The following is a 25,845-nucleotide window of genomic DNA, read 5'->3' as shown; positions in this document are numbered from 1 at the left end:
GGCCATATTGCTGAGACATGGGTCAGGCATCAGACATGTAAATGCTGCTTTTCCCAGTGTCAGTTCCTCTGGACTCCAGGGTTGATGTTTATAATGGGTATAATTTGGTGGTGTTTTTTTTTTCTGTCACACTGAGACCATGGCATGCTCGGATGCTTTCATAGCCACCTCCTTCCACTGCTACAAAAAAAGCAGTAAAATTTGGTTTATTCATTCAGTAAGCACATGTTGAACTCTGCTTTCCAAAAAGAATTTAGCACTTAGTAGGGAGACAACCCTGAATTTAACTAGCAAATAAAATATACTAATTACAAACGTGTTAAGATCTACAAAATAAAGAAGCTGAGATAGAAAAAACAATGCATCAGAGGAGAATTTACTTTAGAAGAGCCTCTCTGAGGAGGTGAAGCTTTAAGCTACTACTTAAGGAGAAAGATGGAGCTAGCAGGAAAGAATTTATTTTCAAAGATCTCCCACCCCACATTGACAATTATAAATTCATTCTCTTAAGTCTGTGAGTCTTGTGGAGGAGGGATAGTTAGCAAGTTTGGGATAGACACATACACACTGCTATATTTAAAGCAGATAACCAGCAAGGACCTTTTATAGCACATGGAACTCTAGTCAATGCTATGTGGCAGCCTGGATGGGAGGGGAGTTTGGAGAATGGATACATGTACATATGGCTGAGTCCCTTTGCTGTTCACCTGAAACTATCACAATGTTTTTAATTGGCTATACCACAATACAAAATAAAAAATTTAAAAAAAAGAACATTTTTTTTAAACAAACAAAAAAAATATTTAATTTGTGAACAAGGGGAGGATGACATGGGAGGAAGATGGGACGAGAATATGACTTGTGGGTCAAGGAGTTTGGATTTAATCCCAAGTGTAGCCACCGTGAAAAATCATTAGCCACATTGCTGATGTCATATAATCCACTAAGAAGTATTTATCTAGCCTTTAATTTAGGCCAGACTCCAGCCTGGTTTACTGAGGAGGATTAAAAAGTATGGCAAATGTATAATCCTACTCTGATTTTGATTATAATCTACCCTGAGAGGCAGGGAGGAGTTTTGAGTTTCAGGTAGGAGGCAGAGGAGACCACACTGCTCTTAACACCCAGTGAGCTCAGGCCTGGAGGCAGAGACCACACTGCTCTTAACGCCCAGTGAGCTCAGGCCTGGAGTCAGGCAGATTCTAGAGCCACAGAGCTGAATAGGTTTGTTAAACTACTTGCAAGGGGCTGGGTAAGAACCCACTGACATCAGAGGAGGATTGTCAGATAGCACAGCAACCACTGTGTGCCAGAACCTGTCCTAAGACGTTCTACATATCTGCTAAGCTGCTACTGCTGCTACATCACTTCAGTCGTGTCCGACTCTGTGCGACCCCATAGATGGCAGCCCACCAGGCTCCCCCATCCCTGAACACTGGAGTGGGTTGCCATTTCCTTCTCCAATGCAGGAAAGTGAAAAGTGAAAGTGAACTCCCTCAGTCGTGTCCGACTCTTAGCGATCCCATGGATTGCAGCCTACCAGGCTCCTCTGTCCATGGGATTTTCCAGGCAAGAGTACTGGAGTGGGGTGCCATTGCCTTCTCCAGTAGTACAGTGCAAAAGGAAAAAAATCCTAACTATCATTGAGTTCACTTTGGAGACGGGAATGGCTACCCACTCTAGTAGTCTTGCCTAGAGAATTTCATGGACAGAGGAGCCTGATGGGTCAAAGAGTTGGACATGACTCAGAAACTAACCCTTTCACTTTTTTTTTCCACTTTGAAAAAGAAAAGTTCCTCTGAAATTGGAAGTTGAATTAAGCAGTTTCATAAGCCTTCAGTTTCTGATACTTCAGCCAGTAGTGACTATTCTAGGCAGTAGGGACTATTCTGTTCTTCCCAAAGGCAGCTTATTAGAGTTGAAAAGCCATCCTGTGTTCAACTTCCTTTGGGTCATGCCCTCCCTCCTATACTTTAACAATTTAAGTCTATCCCTGAAGTTATGTAAATCTCATAATTTCAGGAATATATTGAAAGGAACATTCTGCATCAGAAGTGATTTAACCATGATATACTGCTGTTATTGTTCAGTTGCTAAGTAGTGTCTGACTCTTTGAGATCCCACAGACTGTAGCAGGTCAGACTTCCCTGTCCTCCACTATCCTCTGGAGTTTGGTCATATTCATGTCTATTGAGTTGGTGATGCTATCTAACCATCTCATTTTCTGTTGCCCTCTTCTCCTTTTGCCTTCAGTCTTTTCCAGAATCAGGGTCTTTTCCAATGAGTCAACTCTTGGCCTCAAGTGGCCAAACTATCGGAGCTTCAGCTTCAGCATCAGTCCTTCCAATGAATATTCAGGTTTGATTTCCTTTAAGCTTGCTGGTTTGATCTCCTTGCAGTCCAAGGGACTCTCAAGAGTCTTCTCCAATACCACAGTTCAAAAGCATCAATTCTTCAGTGCTCAGATTTCTTTATGATCCAGCTCTCACATCTATATATGACTGCTGTAAAAATCATAACTTTGACTTTGACTATACACACCTTTTTGGGAAAAAATGATGTCTCTGTTTTTAATACACTGTCTAGGTTTGTCACAGCTTTCCTTCCAAGGAGCAAGTATCTTTTTATTTCGTGGCTGTAGTCACCGTCCACAGTGATTTTGGAGCCCAAGAAAATAAAATCTGTCACTGCTTCCACTTTCTCTCCTTCTATTTCCCATGAAGTGGTGAGGCCAGACGCCCTGATCTTAGTTTTTAAGGTTGAGTTTCAAGCCAGCTTTTTTCACTGTCCTCTTTCGCCATCATGATACATTAATCAAGATCTAATCAGGAGAGAGAAATGACATAGTAATTTGAACAGAGATCATTTAACATAAAAAATTAGTAACCACCATAAAGAATTTCAGTGGGAGGAATAGGTTAATAAGAACTAAAGAAAACTCTAACGAATATAGGAATAGTAGATTTAAGGAGCCGTCATTACTCTGCAGATGAGATAACTGCCCAAGGAAGTGCTCGCCCCACCCCCAAAGCTATGGTCCTGACCTTGCTGGAGGAGGTCACAGCTGAGGTCACTGGATGGTAGAGGAGCTGCTGTGGTGGTGTAACTTGCCAGAAATATGCCCACTATGAGACTAGGGAAAGCAGTTCACAGGCAGATGCCTCGCTGGAGGCACTCTGTTATAAAACCAGGCAGAGACTGTGCCAAGTGAAGCTGCTATCTGCTGGCTGACATGCACTGCAGGAGCCTGGGTCTGGGGAAGAAGCCAGCCAGACTGCCCCAGATCAGAGAAGAAAAACTCTTTCTTCTACTAGGTCCTTACAGCACCCTTTTATCTACAAAGGTTAACACTGCACCAGCTATTAAAGGAAAAATATTTTAAAAACCCATATCCATTTTCAGAGCAGACAATAAAGCATGAATTTAGAACTGAGTCAATAAATTGGTAACTGAAATACATGGGAATCCTTGTCTTTCCACTGTCAGGGTTTTGATGAAAATTATTGTTCTGAACTTATTAGAAAATCAGTTTATAATTTTCAGAATGCAATTTATGGGTTCTGATATATTAAGGTCTTTAATACATTTTGAGTTTATTTTTGTGTATGGTGTTAAGTAGTGTTCTAATTTCATTCTTTAATGTGTAGCTGTCCAGTTTTCCCAGCACTGCTTACTGAAGAGACTGTCTTTTTCCCATTGTATAGTCTTGTCTCCTTTGTCATAGATTAACTGACTAAGTGCATGGGTATACTTCTGGATTCTTTGTTATGCTCCACTGATCTATGTTTCTGTTTTTGTGTCAGTAACATACTGTTTTGGTTACTGTAGTTTTATACTATAGCCTGAATTTAGGGGGGCATGATTCCTCCTGCTCTATTCTTCTTTCTCAAGATTGTTTTGGCTATGTTTAGATTCTTCTGTATTTCCATACAAATTTTAAGATTATTTGTTCTAGTTCTGTGAAAAATGTCATTCATATTTTGATAGGGATTACACTGAATCTGTAGATTGCATTTAGGAGTATAGTCATTTTAATAATATTCTTTCTATCCAAGAAAAAGGTATATCTTTGTATTTTCAATTATTTTCAATTATTTTTATCAGTGTCTTACAGTTTTATGAATATAGGTCTTTTACCTCTTGAGGTAGGTTTATTCCTAATTATATTATTATTTTTGATATGATGATAAATGAGATTGTTTCCTTTATTTCTTTTTCTGGCAGTTCATTGTTACTGTATAGAAATGCAACAGATTTCTGTATATTCATTTTGTATCCTGAAAGTTTATTGAATTCATTGATGAGCTCTTGTAGTTTTCTGGCGGCATCTTTAGAATTTTTTATGTATAATATCACATCATTTGTAAACAGTGACAGTTAAATTCTTTCTTTCCTTAGGATTTCTATTTTTTTCCTTTTATGCTGTGCCTAGGACTCTGACATAAATCGTAGCAATACTGTTTTTGGATCTGTCTCCTAAAGCAAGGAAAATAAAAGCTAAAATAAACAAATGCAACCTAATTAAACTTAAAATCTTTTACAGCAAAGGAGACCATAAACAGACAAAAAGACAACTTACTGAATGGGAGAAAATATATGCAAATAATATGACTGAAAAGGGGTTAACATCCAACATATATAAACAGCTTACACAAGTCAACATTCAAAAATGGGTTAAAAAATAGTCAAAGAACAGAGAAGACATTTTCCCAAAGAGGGTATGTAGATGGCCATACACACGAAAAGATTTTTCAACACTGCTAATCAACAGGGAAATGCAAATCAGAACCACAGTGAGACATAACCTCACACTTGTCAGAATGCCTGTCATCAAAAAAGACCACAAATAACAAATGTTGGCAAGGATCTGGAGAAAAGGCAACATTTGTGAACTGATGTTGGAAATGTAAATTGATGCATTCACTGTAGAAAACTGTATGAAGTTTCTTAAAAAGCTAAAAATAGAACTACCATGCATGAGTGCTCAATCAGTTCAGTCATGTCTGACTCTGCAACCCCATAGACTGCAGCCTGCCAGGCTCCTCTGTCCATGGGATTCTCCAGGCAAGAATACTGGAGTGGGTTGCCATTTCCTTCTCCAGGGGATCATCCCAACCCAAGGATCGAACCCACTTCTCCTGCATCTCCTGCATTGCATGTGGATTCTTTACCAACTGAGCCACCCGGGAAACCTAGAACTACCATGCTGCTGCTGCTGCTAAGTCGCTTCAGTCATGTCCGACTCTTTTCGACCCCATAGACGACAGCCAACCAGGCTCACTGTCCCTGGGATTCTCCAGGCAAGAACACTGGAGTGGGTTGCTATTTCCTTTTCCAATGCATGAAAGTGAAAAGTGAAAGTGAAGTTGCTCAGTTGTTTCTGACTCTTTGCGACCCCATGGACTGCAGCCTACCAGGCTCCTCTGCCCATGGGATTTTCCAGGCAAGAGTACTGGAGTGGGGTGCCATTGCCTTCTCCACAGAACTACCATATGACCCAACAATTCCACTCCTGGGCATATATCTGAGAAAAATAAAATCACTAATTTGAAAAGATACATGCTCCTCAAGGTCCATAACAGCTTTATTAACTGCCAATATACGGAAGCAACCTAACAGATGAAAGGATAAAAAAATGTGGCATATACATACAATGGAATACTACTCCAGCCATAAAAAAGAATGAGATTTTGCCATTTGCAACAACATAGATGGACTTGGAGGGTATTATGCTAGGTGAAATAAGTCATACAGAGAAAAACAAATACTGCTTGATATCACTTATGTAGAATCTAAAAAACACAACAAACTAGTAAATATAATAAAAAAGAAGCAAACTCACAGATATAGAGAACAAACTAGTGGTTACCACTGGGCACAGGTTAGGAGAAAGAGGCAATATGGGTGTAGGGGATTAAGAGGTACAAACTATTAGGTATAAAATAAGTTACAAGTATATATTGTACAACCCAGGGAACATGCCAATATTTTATAACTATAAATTGAGTATAATCTTGAAAAATGGTGAATCACTATATTGTATACCTGTAACTTATAGCATATACCAACTGTACTTCAATTAAAAAGGAAAAAGAGTAGATATGCCTTGAAGAATGTCATTAATTAAGCAAATACATTTTTTGCAGCCATTTGAGAATAAAAAGACAATTACTTGTCTATGGTAACTTTTGAAGAAATCAACTCACTCTAACCACTCTCCTCACCACATTTGTGCTTCAACTACTTCTTTGAAACAAAATAATCTAATCATCCTGCATGCTAAGTCCCTTCAGTCATGTCCAACTCTGTGTCACCCTATGGACTGTAACCTGCCACGCCCCTCTATCCATGGGATTCTCCTGGCAAGAATACTGGAGTGGGTTGGCAGACCCTTCTCCAGGTGATCTTCCCCACCCAGGGATTGAACCTGTGTCTCTTACATTACATCTCCTGCATTGGCAGGCGGGTTCTTTACCACTAGTGCCACCTGGGAAGCTCCTAATCATCTTGAATATTTAATAATTAGTCAAAGTGGGAACTATTGCTCACAAAATTAATTGCTCCATATTTGTTAGAGTGGACAGTTTTTAGTTTGGAGTGGAAAGAACTTATGTGTTACTTTACATATTATAACAAATTAATTTTCAGGTGTTCCTCGCCTCCACACTACCATTAGATTCTCAGTAACTCCAGGGGGAGCAGGCTTGAGTCATTCTTTTTTACTCCGTATTATAGTTTGAGTAGTCACAGAAAACTTATGAGAAAAAAATATCCATGGTGACATCACATTCGAAGAGACTCCTCCACAAAGACAGTGTATTTTAAATATTTCAGCTACACGTTCTGGAATGCAGTTATTTTTTAGAAAGTAATATTGGCTTAAAGCTCAACATTCAGAAAACGAAGATCATGGCATCTGGTCCCATCACTCCATGGGAAATACATGGGGAAACAGTGTCAGATTTTATTTTGGGGGGCTCCAAAATCACTGCAGATGGTGATAGCAGCCATGAAATTAAAAGATGCTTACTCCTTGGAAGGGAAGTTATAACCAACCTAGATAGCATATTGAAAAGCAGAGACATTACTTTGCCAACAAAAGTCCATCTAGTCAAGGCTATGGTTTTTCCAGTGGTCATGTATGGCTGTGAGAGTTGGACTGTGAAGAAAGCTGAGTGCCGAAGAATTGATGCTTTTGAACTGTGGTGTTGAAGAAGACTCTTGAGAGTCCCTTGGACTGCAAGGAGATCTAACCAGTCCATTCTGAAGGAGATCAGCCCTGGGTGTTCTTTGGAAGGAATGATGCTAAAGCTGAACTTAGGCCACCTCATGTGAAGAGTTGACTCATTGGAAAAGACTCTGATGCTGGGAGGGATTGGGGGCAGGAGGAGAAGGGGATAACAGAGGATGAGATGGCTGGATGGCATCACTGACTCGATGGATGTGAGTCTGAGTGAACTCCAGGAGTTGGTGATGGAAAGGGAGGCCTGGCGTGCTGCGATTCATGGGATCGCAGAGTTGGACACGACTGAGCGACTGAACTGAACTGAACTGAACTGAATAATAGTTGTAGTAATAACTGTTATCTTTGGTTTGAGAAACTCTTCTTATTGTCATCCTTAACAGAAAAGATTTTCTTGGTGTTGCTGCCTGATTTACTTGAAGGTGTATATATCTTGATGGAAAAGGAAAGTTTTGAGAAATAACATTTGTAAGATTTATATGTTAAAGACATTAATTTATTAATGAAGAAATGTTGTAATGAAAATATATCATGGTTAAAAGACCAGAGACTAAATTTCTGCCCAATATTTTAGCATAGTAGCTATTAATGATTCAGAATCCAAAGCACTAACTCAAGGTAGTTTGTTGCTGAAAAGGAAAGATATTGGAGGAGAGAAAGAGAAATGAGTAAGGTTTGAATAGTCATAATCTTCAACTCTGCCTATGTATTCTAAAGACATAGGGGTATAGAAACATTATTTCTATTTTCTTATTTTAATTACTTTAAATTTATTATTTCTTAATACTATCAATAAGAATGATCTTTTCCTTCTTAGCAAATATTATTGTACAACTGCTTCTTTCTTCATTGGTAGGAAAGGAATAATAATTAAAATTTTGTGTTTAGATTCTATGTAAAGTTCATTTTCTTCACCAGTTTACTTCATAGGATATAGAGTATATATTTAATATAGTATGAGTAATAAAATGAACTCATAACTGATATGAGACAATGGTCATCATTAATTGATATTTATCGAGATTTCACCGATATGACAATGTATTTTAGAAAAACACTGTGAATTCTTTTTTGACACTTTTGCTCATTTTATACTTGTTTCTTTTAACTTTAAACTCCACTTGTCAGTACCTTGAAATTCTGAAACTGTAAGAATGGCAGAGTAGAGGGCAAATAATTTTTTTTCTCTCCTAATAGAATAAGAAATAAAAGCCAAAATGTATAACAGCAACAGTATCAGCAATACCATCACTAGCCAGAAAACCCTAGAGAGGCCTGAACTGCTGAAGATGAAGGCATCAGGCATCTGCATTCTTATTGCCTCTATTCACTTAAATGCTGTATTACCAATAGAAACATTTTAAGGTTGGGAACCCAAGCAAAGCACTGTGGATTCTCTGTTGTTTGTGAGTTGGAACACTAGGGGACAGCACTAAAATATTCCATAGTTGTTTGTTATTGATCACTTGCATACTGTATAATAAGTAGGAGAGTTTACTGTTAATGACTATTGAATGCTCTGTTGATTTCAGTGGACGAAAGAGCACAAAGAGGAATATGAGTGTCTCAAGTCTATAATTTTAGCCTTTATAAAACGATGATTTGATAATTTAGAGGAAGCTCCAGGCTGTCCTTTGGTTGCAAGGAGATAGTAAGGCATGATAACTGAAAAAATTGTGATTTTTCTGTTTTGAGTGGTTTCTTCTTTTTATTCTTTGGGGGTAAATATTTTGCATAAATTTTTATTTCTAATCTTGTTTTTCAGGCACTTTGGAAAGACATGAAACAGGAGAAAGAGCGAAGATTATTCTTAACTGTTGTGATGATTCACAGCTTCCAAAGCCTGAATCTATACTTCCAGTGGCCTCAGAGACACATAAGCACAAAAGTGTAGAACAGAGATCCTCCAGCTTGTCCCAGTTTGGGCCAATACCTTACCCTGGTCTGCAGGTGGAGTCTTCATGTAAGGTAAGTTCAAATCAAGCTGCTGCTCACAAACATTACCCACCCCAAGTAAGAAGTAATGCACTTTCATCAATATCTGCCCATTAAAAATCAGCACAAAGATAACAACTCAGAGATGATTGTATCTACCAGACATGCCTTCCAAGCAATCTTGGGTAAATTGGGATAAGTTTTTGAGTGATTATTATTTTTGAATGAATATAGCATTCTTTTTTTGATGAAGACATATTCTGGCTTATCAATATTGAGCCAATTTTATATGAATTATTGAATTCTAGATGGTTTTTAATGAAAGGGGGGGTGGGAACCTATATTTTGTGGTCTGGTTCCTTTTCTTTTTCATACAAACTCCATCACTGTGTATTAAATAAGGCTTAGAATTCTGACATGCTAATGATCCTAGAGATGCTAAGTGTATCAAAATAATTCAAACAATGATCTAATTTTTCTGAAGCTTTTTTGTTTTTATTTGCAATAAGCAAGTTAAGAAGAGGTCAAATACCTAAGTGGGAAAAAAATTATGTATATATATGTAGTGAGAAGATGTGTCGTCTTTAACAAAGATGGCTGCTAAACTGTGCCTCAGAGCTGCAGGGGTGGGGGTGGAGGCACCAGCATATGAGCATCACCTTTTTAGGTTTGAAGACTAGATTCAGATTTTATCAGTGAGGTCAGTGTTTGTCAATCTTTTGAGAACTGACTCATACTAACCAAACACCCAAGAAAGGAATACGTAAACTAGAATGATAGTTATTTAATTTACAATGATAAATATGATTGCCGTTCATTGCTCTGCATAGTCTCACTGTAGCAAAGCTGCATAGCATGGGGGAGAATGGGGAGGTGGAATTTTAACAGAGGATTCCTTGATGGGCTTCAAGTCAGAGCCCTCAGCTCTGAAAAGCTAATGCAATGGTTGCTGTCACCCCATCAGGGTACTTTCTCTATTGGTCAAGGCTGGTATACACTGAAAATTTTCTACATTTTGGTTTCCCTCTTTAAGACTCCATTTAGGCCACCTACTTCTATGCTTTCTCCTGCAGATGTTAAAACCAGCGATTTGGCTGCAGCTTTTTTTTTTTTTTTTCCATTTCTTTTTTCCTGAGTATGATTATTTTCAGATTTTCCAAATCTGTTTTTCATGTTCTTATTTAGAGAAATCATGGGGTTTTTGTTTGCTTTTTGGCACTGTGAGAAAGTGGGACCTTATTTCCCTGACCAGAGATCCAGCCTGTGCCCCCTGCAGTGGAAGGCTCAAAGCCTTAACCACTAGACTCCCAAGGAATTCCCAAGGAGTCATGTTTTATAAGGTCAATTATATCAACATACTAAAATTATTAACATTCATAACTGAAGTTGAAAGTGATAGGGTCTTAGTCTCTCCTAAGTGCGAGACTGAACCACACTTCTAGTACGTATTTTAAGACGGAGGTATTCAAAGCCCAGTGAGTAAGACCATCAGACTGCCATGTATTCCATCTTAATGGGACTTTGTTGCTTTTTGTTCACAAGAGAATGTGTATCTTATAGTGGAAATTATATGCCAGAACAGCAGATGAGAACTTGGATATGTCTCTTGACTCATGCATGTCAGGTGCCGAGGGTCTGCAGGAGCACATCTCATTTATCAAGTGCCTATTTTACTAGTTTAATTCCCAGAAGGTAAGCTGATTGCTATTTCATTCAGTTTCCTGGAGGATTTCAGAGCTACCTTTTAGGTGGTGATAATAGTATATATTTCTTTACGTAATTTTGTTTCTGTCTTTTGACTCCAAAGAGTAATAAAATCCTGGGGTCTTGTTTTCCCACTCTTAGGTTGACTCCAACTTTATTTCCTAGCTGCTACCCTTTACCTGGATGACTATAGTCTCTAATTTTTACTCTCTACAGAGCTGGAGAATTGAATTAGACAGGACTATCACCTCCTTTGTTCTATATGTTATACTTCTCTTATTATTAGGCTTCCTGTTAAATAGAGCTATTTTTATTTGTGCTTCTCCTAAGTTATAGCTTCTCCAATTATGTACTGCATATCTTCATCTCATCCTCTTAGATTTAAGCCTTTAAGAGTATTTTATCTTAATTTTTTTTGGGGGGGGGCTGCATCAGTCTTAGTTGCGGCATGCAAGATCTTCAGTTATAGCATGCGAACTCAGTTGCAGCAAATGGGATCTAGTTCCCTGACCAGGGATCAAATTCCCCTACTTTGAGAGTGTGAAGTCTTAGCCACAGGGCCACAAGGGAAGTCCCTATCTTAATCTTTTATTGATAAATTTGATAAGCATAAAATTTCAAGAATGCTTATAATTCCCCATCCTCCTTTTTGTTAATATAATAAAATGCTTTATTAGTTTTCAAAAGAAACATCAGATTTAAAGATAGGAATTAAATCACACTCATTTCAGAGCTGGAGAAAAAGACAATAAGTCTGAAATTTAGAAATATGTAGGGTAACTGTGTTTCAGAATTTTTTGATGTAGACTTCAGTGAGAAACAAATGAAATATTTTCAAATGGTACCATGAATTGTTTCAGTGGAAGAACAACATGTAATATGTGTGGTGAGTTCTTTGTTTTTGGCAACATTTGGCATTTATTAGGATTCTGTATTCACTTTTCCTTCTTGCATTTGAAGAGTGCATATAGATTTAGGGAAAGGTTTTAAAGAGAACAACAAATACAATAAAACATTGTTAAAATGGGTCCAATTTGACATGCTAGAGGAGTCGATTATGTGCAGCTAGATAAAGAAAAATCTTTGCGGGTAGGAGAGGGCCAGAGTCTTAAAGGATTTAAAGGAATACAATATCATATTAGTGATGGGGAAATGCTTTTCTCAGATTCAGCTGAGGATAAAATAAGATAGGAACTGTTTAAATTGCAGTGGGAGGAATTTAGCTTTAAGGTAGAAAATAAACAACCTTACTAAAATCATCTCTACATGGCAGAACTCTTTATTACCTCATCAGATTTTAATGAGGGAAGTCCTTTTTTGTCTATTAGTTGGTTGGTTGGTTGAATTTTTTTTTTCTGCACTTCTTTTCTGTAAAATGAATGAAAAAGTAAATAAACAGGATTTTTGAACTGCCACAATTTAGACTGATTGTAATGTCCTGGAAATGTCTTAAAAAAACAAACAAATTGATATTCTGTAGAACAGGTCCCCCAAAGCTCCAACTGGTTGCTTACTTAAAGTTACAAGGTTTAATATGGCAGTCATTAACCATACATAGCTACTGAGCATTTGAAATTTGGCTAGCACCATATGTTAAAATGATATTTTGGATATGTAGGCTTAAATAAAATGTTATTAAAATCAGTTTCACCTGTTTCCTTTTATTTTTTCAATATGGCTACTAGGCATTTTAAAATTACACATGTAATTTGCATTTTATGTTGAAATATTTAGGGATAAATGTTTGAACTAGACCAGGGATAAGCAAACTTGTTTGTAAAGGACAAGATGGTAAATATTTTAGGCTTTATAGGCCATAATTTTGCTATTTGAACTATTTAACTCAGTTCTTGCAGCAGAGAAGCCACCATAGACAGTTCTTACACAAATGAATGTGGCTGTGTTTAGATAAAACTTTATTTACAAAAACAGGCAGTGGACCAGATTTGATACTCACTGTCCATTATTTGGAAATTTCTGATCTAGTCAGCCCTCTCTAGACTTGGAAATCGTGAGGTACTTGGAGGAGTACTGGCAAAACAGCCAATACCTACCATCTCCTTAGATATCTAAATTTTTAATGAAGCAACTTATCCCAGCTTCTTCTCCACTATGAGGAATATAATCCAAAAGGCCTTGTATCACTCTGTTCCCTGACAGCAGTAATGGAATTCATGTGTTTGAAAGTCTGCCCTTTGTAGAAAACAAATGTGTGCATTATACTCTCGAATCCAAGTGAGATTTTTTAAAATAAAATTTTCTTTAAATAATGCACTTAAATATGCATCATTATCTAAATATATAAAATTGGTTATAAATAATCCATTTACATATATTCCAAATAAGCTTTTGAGAAATATGTTTGGATTTTTTTAATCTTTAGTTGACTTTAGAGTGATGCCTGTTTGGTGACATTTGCTGAAAAATCTTAGAGCTTTATCTTGCTACCTCCTGTAAAACACAGATGGTGTACTGCTAGGCCCTCAATAGAGAACTGGATCCCAGTACTACTTATTATTTTAGTAGAATGGAACATTAGTTCTTCTACATTTTATGGCACAGAAACATAATCAAAATGAAACTAGAGTTGTTTCTTGATAGTGGAATTTGAAATTTTCTCCTGAAAATTTATGTGTATCAATATGAAATAATAATTCAATGTGGCAATATTACATGTTGCAGATTAATTCTATTTTCACTAAACTATCTACAATATACTATCAAAATTATTATTACAAAAAAGAAAAAATATTTATTAGAAAATAAGTGTGTTATATAAAGATAAATCCTCAGTATAGAATGATAATCTTCACATTTTTGATTACTAATTTTTAGTATATTCTCTTTAATATAATGAGCAGCATGACTATTTTTTTCTAATGTAGATAATATTTTGCATCAATTTTATATAATTTTAAAAGGAAACATTTTTATTACTAGACATATAAGTCCTTCATGAAAACATAGGAATCTATCTATAAACACTGAAGTAAGATTTTTGTTTTGAAGAGTTTGGTTTAGTGAATCCCAACTTAAAACTTAGTGCCTAAATGGTATCACCATTCCTGGTGAGAGAGAATAAAGAAATACAATTGAGGAGAAATATAGGCCATTTGCTTTTTGAACACATGTGAGGTGATGCAAGTCCTTAACAGAGTATAGCCATTTCTCATAAGCATTTTATATAATAATTTAAACTATCAAGTCAAAACATTTCTGTAATATGTAATTTTTTACAATTGTTTTATGAAGGATATCTCCTTTCTCACTTTGTGGTGTGAGTTTAAGCACTTTTGATAGATAGTTCCCTCAATGTTGAGGAAAACTCTGAAAAGCATATCACAGCTTTGTTCCAAAACTAATTCAGGAGGGCTCAGAGTCTCTATGAAAAGTCGGAGCGGCACTATTAAAATGAGTCCAGCTGTCTGCCTCGCACGCAGAAGCAACCCTGGATTTCCTCACAGGACTTCAAAGCCTTGCTTGTATCTAAACATTTGTTGGCCATGTAAATCAAGGCACAAAAGGAAAATGCTGCTATTTCACGGTGCGCGGCTGGTCTGAGTCCGGCATTGTGCTGCACGTGCCGGTGGGGAGTGCCAGGAACAGAAGGGCACTGTTCTGACTGTGTGACAAATGTAGTTAACACCAGATCCATATTAATGTTGTCAAGTTCCCTTGATGTATTTAAACAGACTTTAATTATTTTCAGCGTCCAAAGGCCTGAAATATATAGCCTAATAGTTCTTCAAAGAAAGCTTACTTAATGTGTGAATGTAAAACCTCTCATAAAAATGAAACTTTTATATCAGCCATAGTCATTGACATAGGTTATTCATCAAGTCCGCAATTTGTGTGGCAAAGTGCCATTTGAATAGTGTATTGTTAGGCTACTTATGGTCCACTTGACAAGGGCTCTTGCTGTAAATAGTGCAATTTGACTCCAGCTGTTAAAGAGTGGCTTTGACAGCAGCCAAATAGAATGGAGATGCCTTACTGCACTGCCGAAAAATCAATATTGGGTTCTTGTTCATGGTAACCTGTTCTTTTCTCTTCTGTAGATTTATAAACGACTATCGAGGGTTTATAAGTGGAAGTTTAAATATTATTTTAAATGCAATTCTCTTTGAGTTTCAAATTAAAGTGTGATAAATGGTTACAAGTACAGAGTTTTAGGATATTATTTCCACCCTCTGGTTCATGTTTAGTCACAATTACAGTTAAGTTGAATTTGGATTCTGCCGGTAAAGTAGAAAAGAATTAGTGTAAAACATGGGCTCAAAATTGTGTGCCTATTGTATATTGCCAGTGCAATTATTTCTTCTTTTTTATTTTCTTATCAATTTATCTTCAGTGTCCTCCCATCTTCTCTGTGTGTGTACCTTTTTGTATAGATGGCAGGGTTCTTTGTGGCTGTGCCCATAGCAACACCCACAGATGTTGACAGAAGTAATGTCCCCTGTGTTGTTGAAGATTTCCCTAAAGCAGAGTCTTGCTGGTTTTGAAGATTTTTCTAGCGGTTTTCAGCAATACAGGGTTGCTATGATACCTGACTGGCAGTAATAGATATTGAATCTGTTAATTACAGTAACCACACACAAGGACTTTTTTCATTCGGTTTTTCTGCTGTTGCTAGCTGTTATATTTAAGATACAGAAGAGGAAGTGAAATTATACACTCAAGATGAGAATATATTTCAAGAGTTTACTTTGAATCCTGATATTTAGTTTTAAAAATGTCCTGGTATAAAAACCTTTCAGCTGACTGATGCAGATATAGTTTACTTAAATTGCAAATATAATTTATTTAGCTAATTACCAATTTTGACTGAATTTGATTTTGAATTTTTATTGTTTACTTGAGATGTCATTAAGTTTTCATTTAAGGTGTGCTAAGCAGGATTTGAAAGAGCTATCATTTTTAACATGAAAAAAGCTGGTATAATGAGTACTTTTTCAATTACCTCTTTCAGTGAAAGCTGTTAAAATAGTTGTCTTCCTATTACTAACCAGCTCTGCATTTATTCAATTTGTGACTGAGATAGCAACTGAAAATTCATAAAGCTGATAATATAATTGTGTACTAAGACCTTTAAGGCTGATTCAAGGTCAATGTTACTGTTTTTGTAATTGCTGATAGGCAGTTCTCATTTCTTCAAGAGGAAGGGTTGCTTCTGCTTTGATTTTACTTGATTTTACAAATTGTTATCTCTTCTGTTAATTCTAAAGCAAACCTTTTCACTGAATAAATGTTTGTTATTTTTTAGTACTGGATTTAGCCTAGATATACCTCAGTAGCTTTTCCCACACCCCATAATATTAATCAACCCTGTTAGAAACATGGAAATCTAGGATTATAACTTTCTTCTTGAATTAAATATTCCAATTTTAGTCATCAATTAACTTGTGGGTGAGGATTCTAGCTTAGAAACCTGAATAAAAGTTAAACATAGCAGGCATTTTTATTTTGCATTTGGATTAATCTAGGGACAGAGTAACATAATTTATTAAAGCATGTCTTTAAATTTGTCTCCATTATCATCAGTAGTTTTATGGACATATTTTAGAAAGTATGAATTATGTAATAATGTATACACCATATTACACACCCATAACCATTTAGAGACTTTTTGTTTCTCTCTCATTTCTTCTGTTCTTTCCTACTTTTCTTTCTTCAGTTGCAATTGAAAAACAGAAACAAAACCCTGTGGCTTTCCAAAGTTGTTAAGGCCAGCTTCTTGTAGGATCTAAAGATAGACCTAGTCAACTTACTGAAAGAGGCCTGAATCTTCTGGGATGAAAAGTCACGTTAGTGGATTTGGATGTTCTGTTATTGAGCATATTTGCTGGTTAAAATGTGATGGTAAATGTTACCCCTTTTCAGAAGCCTGGTAACCAAGTCACTGTCTGACGTCAGGAATATTCTCTGTTTATATCGCAGTTTTGATGACACCTTGAAGGGTAAAAAAATGAAGTTTGTAGAAATTCAGATTTTGAGTTAACTAAAAGGGTTAATGGCTTATAAAAGAAAGAAAACAAAGATAATAAAAACTTTCTTCTTGAAAGTTGTGATCATATCACTTACTGACTGAGAGTACCAACTGGACCCATTTAAAGGAATCCCAACAGAAGCACTACTTCTGTATCAATGACTTATATCGAAACTGGCCCTAAGAGAGCAACAAATGCAAAAATGTAATATGAAGCAATTTTCGTAAAAGAAAGCATCTATTCTCACAGAATATTTCCCGTAAGTTGCTAAAAACAAAATGTATTAAGACTAGCTTTATTCATTTGACCTAAAAGCATGAAATTATTTAAAAATATATCCAGTTAATATTCTCATCCATTTTTCTGAACTGGGTTTTAATAGTGACATCCTGAAGGTACACTAGTTCTCTGTATCTTCATATGGTATTCATGGCAATAAATACAAATAATGACATAAAATACATTATTTGTAAGTTTTTACATATTATGAACCTCATAATACTCTGGAAATAGTTGTTTTATCATAAGTTGAAATATCTTGCCTAAGCTTTCAGTCCATGTATGATTATCTCTACCAGATATTTTTTAAATGGTCATAAGAGGCTGCTAGGTAACAAGGCCTTTCTTATACACGTTTAACTTCATGCACATCCAAATAAAACTAAAATTTTATTATTATTATTTTTTGTTTTCATATAATGTCTGGGACATGATGGTTTTTATTTTATTTTTTATAACAATTGTTTCAGTTCAGTTCAGTCACTCAGTCATGTCCGATGCTTTGTGATCCCATGAGCCACAGCACGCCCGGCCTCCCTGTCCATCACCAACTCCTGGAGTCCACCCAAACCCATGTCCACTGAGTCGGTGATGCAATCCAACCATCTCATCCTCTATCGTCCCCCTTCTCCTCTTGCCCTCAATCTTTCCCGGTATCAGGGTCTTTTCAAATGAGTCAGCTCTTCTCATGAGGAGGCCAAAGTATTGGAGTTTCAGCTTCAACGTCAGTCCTTCCAGTGAACACCCAGGACTGATCTCCTTTAGAATGGACTGGTTGGATCTCCTTGCAGTCCGAGGGACTCTCAAGAGTCTTCTCCAACACCACAGTTCAAAAGCATCAATTCTTCGGCACTCCCAGCTTTCTTTATAGTCCAACTCTCACATCCATACATGACCACTGGAAAAACCATAGCCTTGACTAGATGGACCTTTGTTGACAAAGTGATGTCTCTGCTTTTTAATATGCTGTCTAGGTTGGTCATAACTTTCCTTCCAAGGAACAAGTGTCTTTTAATTTCATAGCTGCAATCACCATCTGCAGTGATTTTGGAGCCCAGAAAAATAGTTAGCCACTGTTTCCACTGTTTCCCCATCTATTTCCCATGAAGTGATGGAACCCGATGCCATGATCTTAGTTTTGTTTATTGGAATGTAATTGCTTTACAGTGTTACATTTCTATGCCAGAAATGTGTATGACATTGGCTTCTTTGTTCAGGGTCTTACATGACTAAAATCCAGATGTTGGCTGCAATTACTATATCATCTGAGGCTGAGGTCCTCTTGCACGCTTATTCAGGTTATTGGCAGAAATTAGTTCTTTGTGGTTATAGGACCGGGGTCCCTGTTTTCTTGTTGGTTGTCAACCTGGGAGGAGGCACACATTCCTTGCCATATAGTCCTTTTCATCCTCAGGACAGCAATGGAAAACTTCTTATGAATGGAATTCATTTAGTACTCTTAAGTCTCTGATTTCTCCCTCAGCCAACAGCCATAAAAAAAGTCTCTGCTTTCAAAAATTCAATGTGATTAACTCAGGATAACTCAGATAATTTTCTTATCTTAAGGTCAGCTGATTTGGAACCTTAGTTATATCAGCACAATTCCTTCATGGCAGTACCTAGATTACCATTTGGTTGGTTAAATGGAAGAAGATATGCTTCACTATGGTCTAAGAATATTGAGGGCAATCTTACAATTTTACCTATAGATGGAATCATTCTAACTCAGAGTGACTGCTGAATCACTTCTCTCTTCTTCCAGTTCTGGAACATTCCACATCTGATTAAGTTGTTAGCTGTCCTGATTAGCTGTACTGGTACTAATCAATCATTTCTGAAATGTGAATCAAACTCTTATTTCTCTTTTGGACCTCTTCACCCTGTCTGTTCCTTCAGGGAGTTTCACATGCTGGATACCTGGATGAGTAATCAACACTGGAAAATATCTCCTTTAGAATTTCAGGATGTTCATAAAATTAAAATTGCTAATTATTACTATTATTATGTAATTTATATTGTAGCTCCTAAACTGGGGACAATATCTACTCTTAGCATATTTTCTGAGTTTTAAATTTGATTTTAACACTTATCTTGGGCTGGAGATTGCACATATTCTTCAGCTGAATGACTTCCCAGTCTGTCGGATACACAGTACAGCTTATGAACTGATCTGTGGTCATTCCACCAGCATGACCTTAGATGGGAAGAAAAGAGCCTCAGAAGTGGATCTTCCATTATTATTCATCTGACCTGCAATCATTCTGGGAATAAAATCCAAAATTGTAAAGAAAAAGATATTGAAAAACATCAACTGTACATCTGGGACCATAACCTAGATATTTCATCTCTAGCTACTTGGTCTCATTAAAGTAACTCATATTCCCCTACTACTTATCATCTGCCAGGATATTTTCCCTCTGATTCTTTACCTTGAAGTCTAAGCTTCAATGTCACTTTCTCATAAAATAAGTAGCATCCCACTTCTCCTTATTCTCTGTCTCAACATCCTTTTTATTTCATTTTTTATCTTCCCCACTTTCCCAACAGTATAATCTCAAGGGGGACAGTGATCCACCCCCTCATCACCCTGCATATTTACTTTGTCAGTCGATTGCTCGAAGTCCAAATTGGGTTTTTATGTGTGACTTGATCTTACAGAGGGAAGTGACCCAGTTAAAAAAAAAAAATAGTGATATCAAAGAGGTTGTTGAAATACAACTTCTACCCTACCAATATTTAGACACAAGTTTTCAATCAATTCAAAAGTTTGAAAGGCATACTGATATTGAGACCAGTCCAAATCAATTCAAAACTTATTAAGAAAAAATTTTTTAAAACTGGTGATGAAATTTAGGATATTTAGCATACTAGGGAGGAATGGTCCACTATAGGTAAGATAGGTAAACTGATATAGACTCAGAAAAGGAAGATTAAAAGGCAATGTGGTTTCTTACACTAGAAAAGTTTCTATTATTGCCTTAAATTCAGACTCCTTTTTCTTGTAACAAAGTTATCTAAAATAAGCACTCAAAAATAGCCTGAGGATTGTACTGTATATCATGAGCCCTCTGCTTCCCTCAAATAATTACTTTACTAAGCCCTCCCCTTGATACAAAACCCCTGAAGCCAGCAACAATCTAATCAACAGATTTGTAATAACTTTTAGAAATGTAAGTGTAATAAATATGAAGAGGCCAGATTTATGTTTCATTTCCCAGATGCAAAGTCTCTGGCACAATCCTCCATCCCTCAAGTGGCAAATATCACTTCCTACTTTCATAGATCATTTGAAATGTGCTGAACCTCTCATCAGAGGTTGGTGAAGAGAGGGCTGCATGACAGTAAATGCTTTGGGTAACTCCTTACTGTGGGAATGCAGGGTAGTGTGCTGTGTTAAAGCTCCCGGAGATACCAACCCTCATGGAATTTTCTCTTCTTTCTTGTAAGATGTTTTCCTCCTCCAGGGAGAAGATGTCTTGGTAATGGCAGGAAGGCCAGTGCCCCTCCGCATGGCTGTCCTACTGATTCCACTCTGAATGTATCTCTCCCTGCCTAATCCCACCTTCTCTCACCGCCTTGTTAAATCCTGCCCATACTACAATATATGCATGCTATTAAACATGCATGGGCTAATTAAACACTTGTAAGTCAATTATGGATTGCCGAGCTATTTTACAAGCATACATTCAACTCATCTTCTCAACTAGATCTTGTGCATGTGTGCTGAGTCACTTCATTGTGTCTGATTCTTTGTGAACCAGTAGACTATAGCTCCCCAGGCTCCTTTGTCCATGGGGTTCTCTGGGAAAGAATACTGGAGTGGGTTGCCATACTCTCCTCCAGGGGATCTTTCTGACCTAGGGATTGAACCTGCGTCTCCTGCACTGGAGGTGGATTCTTTACCTCTGAGCCACCGGGGAATATCTAACTAGATCTTAAACTACTTGAAAGAAAAGCCATGTTTGTATGTTATGTAAGTTTTATAGTGTGGAATGCAGAAATGCAGAGTCATTTTTGTTCATTCGGCAAATATACAATGAACACCTACTATGTGCCAGACACTCTTCTTTAAAAAATTATTTTTTTTATTTTATAGTTATATGGGTTTGGACAAATTTACCTGTCATCACAGCCACAATATAGACCCCTTCATCACACTCAGAATTTCCCCCATGGCTCTTCAGAGTCCACTCCTTCTCCTTGTCAGACATTCTTCTTGATACTAGTGATTTCAACTTTGTTGAAATACTAGACATATTTTTAGTAGGAGTTAGACTATAATTTTTAAAAGAAGACCAAGGATGTTAGATAGTGATGAAGGCTTTGTGGAGAATTAACATCAGACAGTGTGATAGACAGTGCCTGGGGATTTATTCCAGGCTGAGTGATTAGGGAAGGTCACAGGAGGAAGTAGTATTTATATTGCATTTATATTGTCAGAATGGCAAGATGGGGCCAGCCATGTGGCTAGCAGAGGGGGCAGTTTTCTAGGCAAAGCAAACAGCTATTGCAAAAGATCTAATTAGGAATGAGCTTGATGTAGGAAATGAAGTCAAGAAAACAAGTGTGACTGGAGAGGTGGATCAGAGAATTAGAAGTTAGTGTTAGAGAGTAAGGTAGGGGCAGACGCTGTTGGATGCACTAATCCAAAGTACAGAGTTTGAGTTTCTGCTGGATGTGGTAATCCCAAGTACAGAGTTTGAGTTCTACTTTAGTAAGGGGGGAGTTTTTTCATGGTTTATCTTCAAAGGAATGATGTAGTCTGATTTATGTTTTGAAAAGATCACTATGGTTGCTATGTGGATAAATGGATTAGAGGAAAGGGAGTGTCAGAAAGAAGATGCTATTGCATAGCTGCTACAAGAAAACTGTTAGTTGGTGCTGAGTTTTTTAACATCAAATTAATAAAAGCTATGATGCAATACATGTGCTTTAATAGACCTACATCCCAAAGTACTACTAGAACCCTATAATGGTGAGACCCATACTGTTCACAGAATGAACATAGAAAGTCATGCTGGTTCTAAATCTTGATGCATGAGTCATATTTTGCTGAGGAAAACAGTAAGTCCAAAGTCTCAGAATACAAAGATGAATGGTAGTAGGGGAATGATGGGAAGTTGATATACCTGGATGGCATAAGAACATCCAATGCAATCTTAATAAAGGGTCCTTTCTTAGAATATAACTTACCTGAATCAAGGAGACTTAACACCTTAAATTTGGAAAGACCCTGATGCTGAGAGGGATTGGGGGCAGGAGGAGAAGGGGACAAGAGAGGATGAGATGGCTGGATGGCATCACCAATTTGATGGACATGAGTTTGAGAGAACTCCAGGTGTTGGTGATGGGCAAGGAGGCCTGGCATGCTGCGATTCATGGGGTCGCAAAGAGTCGGACACTACTGAGCGACTGAACTGAACTGAAATGAACCGAACACTTTAAATTGCCTGTTTTATCTTTATATTGTGGTTTTGTCTAAAAAAAATTTGTATACATTTAAAATTCTTGTTCATTTAGAATAGGCCAGGAATTTTCAGACATTTTCTGTCAAGGTTCAGATAGTAAGTATTTTTAGCTTTATGGGCCATATAGTCTCTATTACAACTACTCAACTTTGTCTTTGTAATGCCAAAACATCCATTGGCAATACATAAAAAAGTGGGCTTTTGTATGGTTTGGTGATATTTTATTCATAAAAATGGCAATATTTGGTCTTCTGGCCATTGTTTTCTAACCTCTGCAGTAGGCAGTACTGTGAATAGATTCTATTATAACTGAGTGTAATAAGCCACAAGAAGTGGAAGCTTTCCACTGGAAAGTATTGTTTTTGGTCATCATTAACAGATAATCTTGTAATCTCTCCTCTTCACTAAAATTTATAACTGTTTGCACTCAATTTTGGAGCTCTGGTTTGTGAAGTCTATTTTGGCTTTTTGGACATTTTTGTCTTATTTCTCCAACTTCTTACTTCTTGAGGTAGTCTCCAAACTTGAATTTGTCAATTACCAGCTATGTGGTAATTTATTGTGTGTAGTCAATTGAAATAATGCATGTCCTTGCTTAGGCATTTCATTAACTTTACATTTTACACTTATGCAAGGGTATTCTCTATGTATTGGTTTCAATTTAACAGGTGTGCCTTAAAATGAATTGATGTAAATATTTGGTGGCCATAGAGAGACATATATCCAAAATACGTGTTTGGCTGATTATTCTTTATATAAATATATATAAGAATCATTCCAGTCCCCCTTTTATCTATTTAGTAGTAAACCCATTCTAAGTTATTTTCAGCTGACATCCTTTCTGACCTTTTGGGCAATTATAAGCTTATTAGTATAATGTTTGGAAAGCATCAGTATGATACCAATGATTTAAAAGTCATAGTTGGGAACCAAAAGTGTTTGGAGAAAGTCAAATTAGTATATCTACAACCCATCTCTTTAATTAGTTTTCATCTTTTAGGGGTATGACTGAAGAGTAATTTAGCAACATATGCTTGTTATCTTAGTTAATTATATATAGAAAGAGATTTAAAAATTGAAGGAAACAGTTACTATTCAAAGAGAGCATATGGGACTTTATCTTCTGTGCTATGTATAAAATAGCTTTTAAATGAAATTATTTTGAGTTTGATATTACTACTTTTCTTCTATTAGTTTCATTGAATTGTTTATAGGATGTTGAGTAGACTACATGTGAAAAGCAAAAGCAATATAGTAAATTCTGCTTTTATAAAGGTAAGGATGGTTTTCAAATGTCTCTTGTTTTTCTTACTGATTAAACAAAAAATCTCAAAATGTATATCAATATCTTTAGTTTCATCTGTAATTCAGAATTTGGGGTCAGAGTTAACATTTCATATTCTGTGTTATTATGATTTTTACAATAGTGAAACATTTCTTTTCCTGAGATCTAGCCAAATTTATCCAGCGTTGTGATGGCATCCTTACCATTGCCTTGTACCAAGATAAGATACTCTTCTATACATTCTCTAATATTGATGAAACCCTACATTTAAGAGGAATATTTTGGCTTCGGTAGAAAGTCAGATAAGTTTATCAGCAAAAATTCTTAATTATTCCTGAATTTTAAAAATATATATACTTAGCTTGGGCTCTTCTAGAAAAATATAATAGATGCTGTGGCTTGTAAACAACAGAAATTTATTTCTCATTGTTTTAGAGGCTGGAAAGATTAAGGTACTCCCAAACTGGAGTGGTAAAGGCCCTCTTCCTGGTTGCATATGGCTATCTTTTCAGTGAACTCTCATATGGTGGAAAGAAAGCAAGCTAGATCTTTGAACTCTTCTTATAATCTCATAACCTCATCATCTCCCAAACCTCATCATGTCCTATAAAGTCCTCATATCCAAATACCATCATATGGAGATTACAATTTCAACCTATGGATTGGGGTTGGGGGTGGGGTCCTGACACACTTTCAGTCCACAGCATTTGGTTATGTGAATTATTTTCCACAATTCCTATTTGTCCACCCTTCAACTTGCCATTTTTTCCTTAACTCTCTCAGAGCTTTTGCCCCTAGCTGATTTCTGTCACATGGGTATTTCATTGCCTAGAAAGCAGATTGTATTGTACATTTGTTCTCAGAATTATTTATAAAACCCTAAAACTTTAAAGCTGCTATTGATTTTTGTCCCTTTTTAGAAACTGAGACACACCTCTGGTTGTGGTTCTTTTTTGTTGAGAAGGATGCATTTGCCCCTAAACTTTGTTTCTAGTGTGTTAGCCAATTCCCAGTCCTAGATGCCCTGAAGTATTCCTTCTAACCCCTTGGTAACTTTGTTTACTTTCTTCTTTCCTTTTCTCTATCTCTCTTTTCACTAAACTACTTAATTCTCTAAAAGTGGTGCGTGGTTTGTTTAACTCTAACTCAGTTATGTCTCTTGTTTTGCTCTTGCCTACAAGCAAATCTGTTCGCCTTACAGAAATTAAGTGGATTGCTGAGAGATTATTTTGGATACACCATATAAGATTCTAGTAGCATAAATCTTATAAGAACAAAATATAGAAATAAAAAGTTTTGAAAAATTGAATAGTATTCTTATAATTGAGACTTTGGTTAGTTTTTCTTTGTTTACTACAAATCAGAAGTTTTCAAGAATCGGAACTAAATAAATTTAACCTGCAGGTTTAAAAAAAGGTATCTTTTTTTAAGTCATTTAAAAAATAGACAGTTATAATTGTGATTTGTAGAACAACAGTCATATTTCAAGAATAATAAGAAATATAGATTTAAAAAAAATAAAAAGCATACTTGTTGTCATATTCCTTAAAGATCAGGTGACCTTACTGCCAGGATCACTGTGACAATCCTGGTATAGGCCTATTGTTCCAATGTAATAATTAACAGTGCACTATTTCACTCTCAAAAGTTGCCTGGTTTGAACAATAAATTATATGGTCACACTTTACTTAAAGGAGACTAGCCTTTAGTTCAAGGGAATAAAAAATACATCTTCTTTAGGTTAAAATTTTCAAAATATTCAAATAACCATAATGATATACTAACATAAACAAGTTAATAAAATATAAAACTGATGCTTAATCATTTTCCTTTTAAATTCAGATATGTAAAAATATTATCTGCTAGTAGGTGAATAACATAGTTTAAGAGCAATTAAAGTCTTTACTTTTATTTTATTCAACACTTAAAATCTTATTTTTTAGT

The 25,845-nt window shown here is 36.3% G+C and overlaps 1 protein-coding gene across 1 annotated transcript in view; it reads left to right on the top strand.

Moving 5' to 3' along the window:
- WDR72 (WD repeat domain 72) overlaps positions 1-25,845 on the top strand; it is a 197,778-nt gene that overhangs the window by 51,245 nt on the left and 120,688 nt on the right. The window contains exon 13 of the mRNA XM_040226552.1: positions 9,009-9,211. Coding sequence (XP_040082486.1) covers positions 9,009-9,211 — 203 coding nt within the window. The remainder of the gene's footprint in view (positions 1-9,008; positions 9,212-25,845) is intronic.

The sequence above is a fragment of the Oryx dammah genome, unplaced genomic scaffold (assembly GCF_014754425.2).
Source record: "Oryx dammah isolate SB20612 unplaced genomic scaffold, SCBI_Odam_1.1 HiC_scaffold_26, whole genome shotgun sequence".
NCBI classification, from domain to species: Eukaryota; Metazoa; Chordata; class Mammalia; order Artiodactyla; family Bovidae; genus Oryx; species Oryx dammah.
Note: the sequence above shows the minus strand (reverse complement) of the source record. Positions and strands in the feature narration are given on the sequence as shown.